General features: G+C 40.3%; 1 protein-coding gene across 18 annotated transcripts in view; it reads right to left on the bottom strand.

Annotated features, from left to right (window-relative positions):
- Nucleotides 1–11,038, bottom strand: part of LOC109853311 (twitchin) — a 79,580-nt gene extending 68,542 nt beyond the window's left edge. For 16 of the 18 annotated variants that reach the window (XM_020425277.1, XM_020425275.1, XM_020425265.1 and 13 more), the window contains exons 1-3: nt 10,591–11,038; nt 2,147–2,679; nt 1,779–1,800 (exon numbers count right to left, since the gene is read on the bottom strand). In XM_020425277.1, coding sequence (XP_020280866.1) covers nt 1,779–1,800; nt 2,147–2,459 — 335 coding nt within the window. In that variant the 5' untranslated portion in view covers nt 2,460–2,679; nt 10,591–11,038. Of the gene's footprint in view, nt 1–1,778; nt 1,801–2,146; nt 2,680–10,245; nt 10,566–10,590 lie in introns of those variants that run through there. The other 2 variants (XM_020425279.1, XM_020425261.1) reach the window with 2 other exon arrangements.
- Nucleotides 11,039–11,481: the final 443 nt, after the last annotated feature.

The raw sequence follows: 11,481 nt of genomic DNA on the forward strand, positions 1-11,481 counted from the left end.
AGCACCTCAATCCCGCCCGCATGGACTATAAGTGCATTAACACCGGTGAGCATGTTGCCGGCTAAGTTTAGCGAAGAAATAGGCTGCAGCTGTTTTCTCTCTCGACTTTCACTCTCATCAAGTCGATTCGTTTCCTCTTCCTCTCGCGCGCAAAGCTGCAAAACTTTTGCTCGTCATGTCGACGAATTATATATTCTTTCTCGTTATCGCGGTATCAAAAACTTCAACGTTTTTTCAAACGTTCGTTCAGAATATCGCGAATTACGCGCGAATCCCCATACGTTGCGTTTTTTTAACTGAATTATTTCACTCCTTTTCATTTTGCATCATGGAGAAACGCGATAAACGCGACGCATTTTGGGAGACGCGTGGAAGCCGAAAGGCTCGCGTTACTTTTAGAAATTCACGGGAATCACGTCTGTCGATGCGATCCGAAAATACAGCTTCTCGTCGTGTCATCGTCGCCGTCGTCGCCGCCGACTGCGACTCGACGAGAGGAGCTACGTGGAGGAGAGGCATTCTCGACCCAGTTTCGAATTATCTTTCGAAAATCGTTAAAGTCGCACCAAGAGTCGCGGGAATGTAAGCTGCGAGTAGCGGTATGCGAGAAGAGATTTGGGAGCTGATAAATGCTTTCCGCCGCGGGGATTGCACAAAGATATCTTGTGGATTGATTTAACAGCTGCCGCGTTGCGACGTAACTCGCTTATAAAACATAATTGCAACGTTTCAACCGAACCTGTTATTAAGAAATTAAATTGCAAAATGTTAAATTTATACGCACACATTATGTTATTTATATAAAAATATATGTATACATTTTTAAGTTTAGTAGAGTTCACAGAAATTAAAACAATTTCCTTGCTTGCACAAAAAAGTAGAAGATGCGACTTCTACAAGATATACGTTAACGCAAACTGACAGCGCAAACTGATGGTTCGATCAATTTTTTGTATTTCTCTTTCTCCCTCAATCACATCTAAGGAGATGTGAACGTATAATGCAAGCGATATTGTCTGCGAGAGACAAACGTTTGGCCGAAATAATTCGGCCACTTTGTGATGCAGAAACGCGAAGCACGAACAGTGTCCAAAACTAGAAGACCTTAATTCTATTTCCATCCACGTTTCGCGGTTCTGTCTGCGTGGGTGAATCGGTAAGAAGACGGTTGTGTGTGATCGTCGAGCTAACGCACATAGCGAGCCATCACACAATCCTCGTCTATCGGATTGCGCGGCGTGTGCGGCACAAACGCGACTTAAAATAGCGGGCATACTGCGACGGTTATTCTCGGTCGATCCGATTTAACGTGCACTCGAACGTTATCGGTCGAGATAACGTAATAGTAAATAATGTATCACACACAGAAAGAGATTTGGACCTTCGCGTAATACCATCACTTAGTTACGTAAGACGCGTCTTGAATTTCGTCCCAAAAAGCAGAGGACAGATACGAAAAACCCAGAAAAGATTTATTCACTAATGCTAGTACCAACAACAAGTTAACGAACACACTCGAATCACAGAGTAAGAGCTAACTCACCCTCTCCTAATGGATTGTTCAGCAGCTAAAATCATAGAACAACAAAAGACAACAAAATAAGCGGCAAATAAAAATAAAGCAAAAAGTACAATAAAAGAAACAAAAAAAAAAAAAAACAAAAGAACAAAAGCACGTTAAAGTGAAGCGTAAAATGTAACGTAAAACGAGTTAATTAAATGGAGCCTGGAGAAGCGACAAACTCTTTCTCTCTTTGCACAAACTTCACTTGACTTACTTCTCTCTAGGCTCATCCATCGCTAGAAAAATATAACGAAATGTTAATCACAAGAAAACGAGCCGATTAGAATCAATTTCAAATAAAAGAAATTTCTAAGAAAAACAATTACCGCTGTTCAAAGAACTTTAACGTTTAAGTCTGTAATCTCTAAAAGTTTTTTCTTTTCTTCTATATTTTAATCATACGATATTAGTTTTGATAAGAGAAAAGATATTAAAGAATCACGTTTTAAGAGTTTATAACTAGCTAATACATAGTTATAAAAACTGATTAAAGTGGAATATATATCACGTGGAGATCGGAACAATCGCGTGATGTGAATTTATTATCTCGCACACAACTAGAATACATATGAGAGAACTCACGACTGAAGTTGAGGTTGATGGAGGCTGCGACTTCGCCCATCTTGTTCTTCGCCTTGACCTTGTAGAGACCGGCGTCGGTCTCGATGACATCATCGAGCTCGAGCACCACCAGAAACTTGTTGGTCCCGACGCTCTGTATCTTGAAGTTGGTCCTGTCATCCTGGCTGAGCTCGGTCTCGCCGCGGAACCAAGAGATCTCGGGCTTGGGCGAACTCACCAGCTGACACTCGAATATCAATCGGTTGCCGTCGTCCTCCTGCCGCAGCTGCGGCTTCTGCGTGAAGCTGGGCGCGAAGTCGTCGGCGACCCCCATTGTGCTGGAGGCACGCCTTCGCACCTTTTGTCCCTACACGAAGAACCCGGTCCTGTTCTCGTGATTATATGCACCAGGGATCAAAAGGAAGACCTGTTCCTTCGACTGGCTCGTTGGTTCAAATGGCGCCGGCCAGCGGCACCATCCAACCCGCGATTTTCTCGCGTGAATTATTTACTATATCTCCCCTGTGTCTCACCCGCAATGTATTCTAGGAGTTCTGTAAGCAAAAAGCCAACGGAAAATTGTAAAAAAGAATATCTAAGTAAGATTTATTTCTTTGTAGAGTTTCGTTGGAGAATTCGGATGCGGAGAAAATCAAAATGATCTTCGAACTTTCCCAGGCAGCACAGAAAGGCCAGAAGACATCTTGAAGATGTTCAAAAGAGACTTAAGTCGTCTTTTAGAGACACGTACTGTCTGGATTATATTCAACATCGCTCTCGTAAGCGAAATTTTGAATTTCTCAAATGTCTCTCGCAATTGTAACATTAGCAAAATCACTTGTGTCACAATATATCAGATTAAAAATTAAATTAAAAAAAAATAAAAAGTCGAATTAAAACAAAACTTTAATCTTCTTGTCTATCTGTTGCGTGAACGTTTTTTTAGGTAACTACTGAATGACCGCTGATATTGAGGTTGATTATAGTTTGAAGCTCGTAGTGTGACGGCATCGATTGTAAGCTCGAGATTCGTCACTGTGGTTCAGTAAACCTTGGCAGCTTGAGCTGCTGTCACCTGTAGTTGCCTCAACCGCGACGCAGCTATTTTTACGCGAGTGCCTATACTTAGTCTTCTTTAGCGTCGCGCCTTACGACCGTGGCACCTCGTGACGAAGTTCCTACACGAGTCGGTATTTATCCTAGAAAGATATGAATCAATGAAGGAAACTGCGACGACCGACGAGTATCACTCGTCTTGCTGTAAACCGTCAAAAACAAACAGTGTATCCGTGTGTACATTTCTGCGGACATTAAAACGACGATTATGTTCGTTTTCTTCTGTTTCTCAATAGAACAGCGACAAAATAATGCGTTCGAAGATCTCGAAGATAAAGCCGCCAGAAAACGACGATACGAAGCGCAACTTTGGTTGCGAAAAGAAGAACGTCCGACAACGATTTGTATCGTGTGTATGTACAATAAATTGAAAATAGAAGTTTACATAATTTCTATAAGTAGAAAACAGAGAGATTGTCACGTGTAATGCCGTAGCGGCGGCGACCAACAGCTGAAATCGCTTCTCATTTCTTGGCCGCCGAGTCGCGACTTCGCTGCGCCGCGTCGCGCCGTCGATTGCCGAAAACACCCCGAATCTCTCGAAAATAATAACTGACTCGATAAATAACACGTGTGATGACTGTTTTCGCTACGGTTTAACGCGTTTAACGCGTACGATTTGTTTTGCCGAGCGCCTGTATTTTCAGATCACGCTCTGGAAGTGACGGAAACAGAAATTTTCCGAGAACCACTCCGTTCGGAGTCGCGTGGAGAACGCGATAACGTGTGAAATAATATTGCTTCAAATTTCACAATCGCACTCTCATTGAATTGGCAAAAGCAACCAATGCCCGTAAAATATCTTTAATATTATATATATATATATATATATATATGTTGATTATTTGTAATTATTATAACAATAAATATTGGCCAGAGTAAACACAATTTTATACGATCTCTCACCACAATAACTCTATTTTTCGCATAAATATACAAAAAAAAATGTCAGATACCTGTTATTACACACAACGTGGAGAGAGCCATAAGGTTTGAATTGCGAATTATTTTTGCGTCGATCTAATAATAATTCAGCGCGTGAAATACTCAACGCGCGAATGAGCGACGCCTGCTTTTCTTCAAAGAGCTGCGTCGAAAGGACCTCATAATTTACGAGTGTCGGGCCTATTTTCGTCGGCGATGGGCCGCGCCACGCGAGTTCTTACCTAACCGATGAAGAACCGTTAGCGGTCCATGTTTAACTGCAAATTGAGCGTGGCGAGAGGCGCATTTTCGCGGAAATCGCGAGACTCGCTCGTTCTTTCGCGACCAGATTGCGCATTTTCCACGAGGCCCCAAGGCCGTGGAAGGAGTCGTGCAGAGTGACGTAAGGCCACTATTATTAATGCGGCTCTTGGCTCGAAAATAGACTGGGGCCAGTTATCTTAGTAATCGGTTATTATGTTTGGCATCTAACCGTGGAAACCGCGTGCATTTGGGTCACGATACAACCCAGTCGGATGTGATACGTTCACGCGCATCATCCGGGCGCGCGACAATCGTTCCTTTGAGAGACTCGAGATATCGCGCCGCGCGACACCACCAAATGCCAGAGGTGTCGATTCCAAGAGAAGACCGATCATCGCCAGCTATACGTGGTGGGATTATTTTCGCGTGACGTATCGCGTGACGCGGCCCGACGCGCGATGACACACGTTCCCTTGCACCTGTTCTCTCGCGCACCTTCGTCGCGTGCGCACATTTGGAAACAATAATTGTTCAACGATCAACAATAAAAACGTTCTTATTTATTTCGATTTTCGACGAAATTTTATGACGCAAATTTATTGCACGTACGTCTTGTGTTCGATGGAAGCAACAATCGCCTGCAAAATTTCATAACCACGTAAATAAGTAAAACAAAAGTTTAGCGTATTCGCGTTCAAATTTGAATATTTGAGAAATTACATAAATATATTGAGAATATAACCGCTGCAAAAGTATGAATTAGTTTCGCGTAACGCGCGCACGGGTACGAGAAGAGAGGCTGCCAAGTGCAAGGGTAGACGTCAAAATGCGACAAGATATCCTTCCGGTAATGTGAGATCCGAAATAATTGGTCGACTGCCACCGTTCAGGCCGCAAAATTGTGAAACAAATCATTTAATTATGTCAACTCCAGCCAGGCGATGGAAACATGATACGCCTGGCTGCTACTCGCTCGCACTGTTTCTAAGAGTGCCAAATAAACAAGCCACAATACATAATCGTACTTTGCAAAGTGACCATCACAGTTCGAGAAAATTAATGTTGTTACACATTTCGAAAACTTGAATTCAATGTTTTAAAATCTCAGGTACTCGTCTCTTTTTTATGTAACAAATTTCAAAAAACCAAAACCGTCTTCTCGCAGAAAGATTTTGTTTCAGCGTTTAGTGTGTTCTGAACTTAATGAAAATAAACAATTAAGGAATTTTTGATGTAATTGTATATTTTTCTAGAAAGAGACAAATTCATGATTGACACACATAAATGTACGAACTGGCGGCTGATCTTTTTGGACGAGACAGAACACACAGAGAGATGCTCTCGACGAGAAGTCTACCGGATCGACCAAACGAAGTACAAAACGGATAATCCGAGTGTTACAACGTCATGGTAAGACTTGGCAAGTGGCCCCGCATACATTCTTGAAATTACTTGCACTTCGTAACAGCGCGTTCGCATTCCTTGGTTCGTTTTTGATATCCGCGCCACGATTAATCGTTCTACAAACAAGTTTTTACAAACAAAAATAAATGCAACAAATAGTCCAAACGTGGAAAAAGTATGTTGGATTGTTATAAATTATAGAAATACAAATATATATATATTTTGTCTTGTTAAATATATATATATCAAGCAAACTGCACTTGCACCCGTAGCGAAGTTTGCGTATTAAACTTTTTTATAATTAATTTAAGATTTGGAAACGAACATATTCGTTCGCAAAAGCTGTTGCAGCGGCGTAACGATCCGCGCGTAATTATCCTTTCAGAATGATGTACTTGAGAAAAATTCAACCCAATCCAAGAATTAAACAATGTAATTTAATTTACTAATTAGAGTTCGTACAAAGCGTTCAGCTGCGTAGCGCTCCGTCTTCTAAGAATTAAATTAGTCTTACGAGACGTGAATTGTTTTTATTTAAACAACAATAAGAATTTGTTAATATAGCTAAACCAATAACAAAACAACAGATTTATTCATTGCGCAGCGAGCGAGGTTCTTGCTCTTTGTTAGAAAATACTCGTTTGACAGAAAGGCGTCGCTTGTGCCAAGCGAAGAAGGGAATGACCGAAGATCGAAAGGGACCTTCGAAAAGATCACATCATTGATGACGAGTAGTACATCTTGTCTCAATTTTCAGACAAAAGAGAAAGTAATTTCAAAAAATGCAATTTGTTGAGATATTGATCGAGAAACATGATACGGTCTATACCACATATTCGTACTGGAATGTATGCTGAATATAATAAACTGTGTGTGTGTGTATCGACATTAAACTGACCTAATATTTTTGCTGGCTTATATAGAAAGTGTTGCTTCACTTTGGCATAATTCTGTTCTGGCTATTTGTGTATACAATACATATTTGATGACACTGTGTCCCAATAAATAAGTAGCACATTGCCATCGAGCGTATAATAGATTTCGGTCTGACTAATCAAATTTGATTTCATCACCAGACAGATGTGTCATACAATATATATATATATATATGTATGTATATATAATTTGTCTTCAAAACAATCTGTTATAAATTTAGTAAATCAAAATCGGATGAGTGACAAATGCACGAAACATAGAACAAGAGAGATTACACAAGAAAGAAACGCGACTCAAAAATAGAATACCGAACCAGCTTTAGTTTGTTAGCGCCAATGTGTAGAAATAAATATCCGTGATATTTATAACAAAGAACCGATATTGTCAAAATGACGTGATTGTTTCTGACAGATTTCTCAGCCGCGCGAACTAATTTCCTCTCTTTGTCGTCGAATTTACAAGTGAGAGCACGTTCCACAGGATCATTCTAAAATAGAGCGCGGTAAACAATCGTTAAGATCCTACGCATGTGATGCGATACTAGAAGTTTTTATAAATAAATCGTCATTACGTTTATTTTTAATCGAATTAATTGTGTAATTCGTGACTAATGTTGTGACGTATCTACTCGCGCTTGATAATCATGTGAAATGAGCAATCTGAAGATTTAATAGTCCACGTTACTATAACTACACGTGTCATAAGATGATTCACATTTTAAAATTAATGTGCGAACTTTCTCTCTCAGAAATAAAGAGAATAAAATTTTTTTTGCTTAATTCTATTTTAAAATAAAACATTTTAAAGTCGAATTTTTTTAACCTGTCGCCTGTTTTGTCGACAACAAACAACGATTTGTTCCCCGAGATGACTTCGAGATCAAAGTAAGATTATATATCCGAAACCGAATCTTATTCGTTGAGGTTCGTAATGAAGCGGTGCATTTTCGCGGGCGCACTCTTCCCGTGTCTATACTACTGACCGTGTTACTTGCGTCGCACCGCGCGCGATCTATTTTCGTCGACTGACTCAAACTGAATTGGCGGCAGCGGCAGTAAAATCATCGATCGACGCCCCGATCTATCCGCGATAAAATGCGCAAAGTCGCGTAAATAACTGGTTTTGCGTTCGACTTTTTGGCAAAACACTGCGAAATGTCGGAAGATCAGAGATTATGCGAAATACAGTCAAAAGGCTCACTTAGCTCGTATGTAATAAAAATTGTATATTATTCGCGAGATAACGCAAAAAATTCAAATAAAATTATCAACTGTTTTGACAAAAAAAAAAAAAACAAAGAGAAAAAAAATATCCTAATTAAAATAAATCATAAAATAACGCACACGATACTAAAATCTCATAAAGTAAGATGCATCGTAGATCTTCTATCAATTATAATAATTTTTTAAGAGTATGTAAAAAACTAAAAACACATACATATGCTTAGAAAATAAACTTGACAATGTTACTAAACAAATGTTGCACTTGACATGTTCTGCATGTCGTAATGAGCAAGGGTCAAAAACACGGATTGGTTTCTAGGTCAACTTTCTGTTATCCAGCCTCGAACAATACATTTTTTTTCATTATCATATTTTTCATACATCATTAAATCTGAAAAGATTGTTATGTTTTATATGTATGTATATTAACTTGTTTATAACTTGTTGAAGCGTAAATTGTATGGACGTAGAGTAATTAAATGACATTAATTAAATAAGATGTAAGAAGAAGCGACAAATTTCTCGGTCCGAATTGTGACAATGACAAACAAACGACCAAGAATAATGTATTAGTCATTTCATACTGATCGTAACTCGAGTCTCATGATCAACAGGTGAAACGTGCCGCTTGGCCGACAAAATACGACATTCGAAATATATATATATATATATATATATATATATATATATATATATATATATAAATATATGTATATATATATATATATATGTATATATATATACACACATATGCAAGAGCGCAGCGAATGACTAATCGATTTAAATGTTACTGCTTAAATCTTACCGTTTGACATTTGTATTTTAAGTTGTGCAAATTTTACGCAGCAAGAATGCCAAAAATACACGCACGTCTGCTTCATACAAAATAGTTTAATTTATCTATTCTTAAGACTTTCTCTCTCTCTTTCTCCTTTACAGACGGATTTTTTGGATTTTTTGGCGGATTTTTTCACGATGCGTGTATCTTATTTATCTTATTTATCTTACTTTTTGTGGTTTCATTCGCCGAACTTCTCCGAATTTATTGAATCTTGCAGATATTCGGTGTGGGATATTTTTAAATCGGTCGCGAGCGTTCTCTGGGGCTCTCTCATTCGGTTACTGAATTGAGGGAACTAGAGAGAATTATAGTGTCCGTATAACGGACGAAGAGTTTGCAAGAAGTTTTTGAAATATACTGTACTGTGAAAAGAATATTAACAACATACTTGAAAGTAGCAGACGCAGCGATGTGGATGAACAAAATCTAAATAGTCTAATTTGTCTGTAAAACACAATATATTAGACACAATGCGGGATATCGTCAAATGGTCTTATAAATCATTCGAATGACACATGAGATGATGCAAATAGAATTTAGAAGGAAAGGTAAATAGAACTCTCTAAATTGACGCGTATAAAATACGAGCCGCGAAAGATTGAGGAAGTCAACGCGAAGACGAAGCGACAAATGATGCGTTAGACAAAGTGTCGGACGGCACGATGACATGAGGGATAGACGGATGGAACAAACGAAAAGATGGTTCTCGTCGGAACGACGAACCGCTGCTCCTCACATTACACGCCCTCCTAAAAATAAGTAGACTCCGAACCTAGATACCTAGATAGTAGTCTACGAATAGTCACCGTCGCCCGTCGCCGCGACGAAACTCGCGAGGTAATTATTCATGTAAAGTTCAGATGTTGAGAAAGAAAGAGAGAGAGAGAGAGAGAAACTCGTCCGGATCAAGTGCTTGTTGGAAATTGATGTTAAAACTCTGGAGTATCGATAATCACAATTTCCAATTGATTTGAATCTATTATCAAAGAACAAAACTGCACAGTGTCAAAATACCAAAGAAATCAACTTACGCCGTTACTCAAATAAATATTTGCACTTTTTCTTTTTTGTTCTCCAAACGATATCAAAATTCTGGTAGACAAAAAAGTAAGGCGCTTACGAAAAATGTTCGACTCGCGTCGTTCTAATCGTTGACCGCCATCACTTGTTTTCCAATTCCACGCGTTCCTGCCATCCGGTGGAAGCCTATATCAATCACGTCTCTCGACGCGTCTGTTCGCACGAATATAACTCGTTGGATTATATAATCGAGCTATGTCAGAATGTTAAAGTACCGTGATACATAGAGATGAAAATGACCGAGTGCAACATGATTTGTGTGTGATGTTCTACCGCGGAGTAGAAAAAAAAAAAAACTGAAATCAATTGTTGTGAAAAAAAAAGTGACATACCTCCGTGATCCACTTGTTCCCTCATTTTTATAAGTCACTCGCGTAAGTGAGCGTGCGCGAAACCGAGATATACAGTTCGTCACTTGTTGCTCAACTCACTTCGGCACTGATCCACACGCGACTCTTGACGTGACGTTAACGTGGACTTATAACAGGTGATTATCGAAAGACAGAAAAATAAGAAAAAAAAATCAATGTGAAGGTAAATTCTCGAACACTTTGAGCAAACTAACAGCGAAGACAGTCGCACTGACACGCGGCGAGTATCGCGGTAAGTCGTCGCGCACGCTCCCTCGCAGCTCGCACACAACGTATTCACATCCAACGTATCATCGAGAAACTTACTTGAAGCGGGTTTTGCGTGTCTCCGAGAGATATCCAGGAGAGAGAACAAGCTCTTCTTTCTCTTCCCGAGAGTCGTCCCGACACTCGGAGCCCGTTTTCCCACGGCGCTACTTACTCGAATCCACTCCCAACCCACCCGAGGCAGACTACACACACACTCGGCTCGAGAGACTCTCGGATTTGATTTCTACTTTAAGCTCGCTCGAGAAACAAACTCGAGGAAAAGCTTGAGAGAGAGAAACTTTGATTATTTTTTTTAATTTTCGGTCGTCTTCGTCTTATTTAGGTCGTCGTCGTCGACACTCGTCGTGTGGTCGCTCGTCACCTTCTTGTGCTCCGCTCTCTTGCACCCTTACTCTCTTTTCTTTTGCACGGAGCGTCTCTATTGGCCGTTCCACCCAATCGCTGGGCCCCCGCGCGCCAACTAAACACGAGAGATATCGAGACACCGCTACGAGCTTGCAGCGCTCTTTCCCACCATCGCGACCACCACCTCCGTCGTGACCGTCATCACGTCTTCGAAATTCTCTGTCTCCCACCGGGAGAGTCACGCGCCATACGCCTACCTACGCGTGGACGCCGCAACGCTATGTATAAAATTGTCTTCGTACAAGAGGCCGTGTCCGATAAGTGATAACAACGCGATCTGCTCGGACACTTCTCGCTATGCGAGTAGTTGTAGCATCGCCGACGCGAGTGGACGCTGTTCCACTACTCAAAATCGCCGCGGTTGCGATATCGCGATAATTGGCTCATTTTCAGATTCAAAGAGATCGGAGAACAGTGATATTCACATATACGAGCTAAATGTCGCGTTCCGAAATCTTTTTATCGCGTACATTCGTTGTCTCTCAATTTACAGATACACAAGGGAGCTGCAATGCGAAGATA

This window comes from Pseudomyrmex gracilis, unplaced genomic scaffold (assembly GCF_002006095.1).
Source record: "Pseudomyrmex gracilis isolate BER0280 unplaced genomic scaffold, ASM200609v1 scaffold_46, whole genome shotgun sequence".
In the NCBI taxonomy this organism is placed as follows: domain Eukaryota; kingdom Metazoa; phylum Arthropoda; class Insecta; order Hymenoptera; family Formicidae; genus Pseudomyrmex; species Pseudomyrmex gracilis.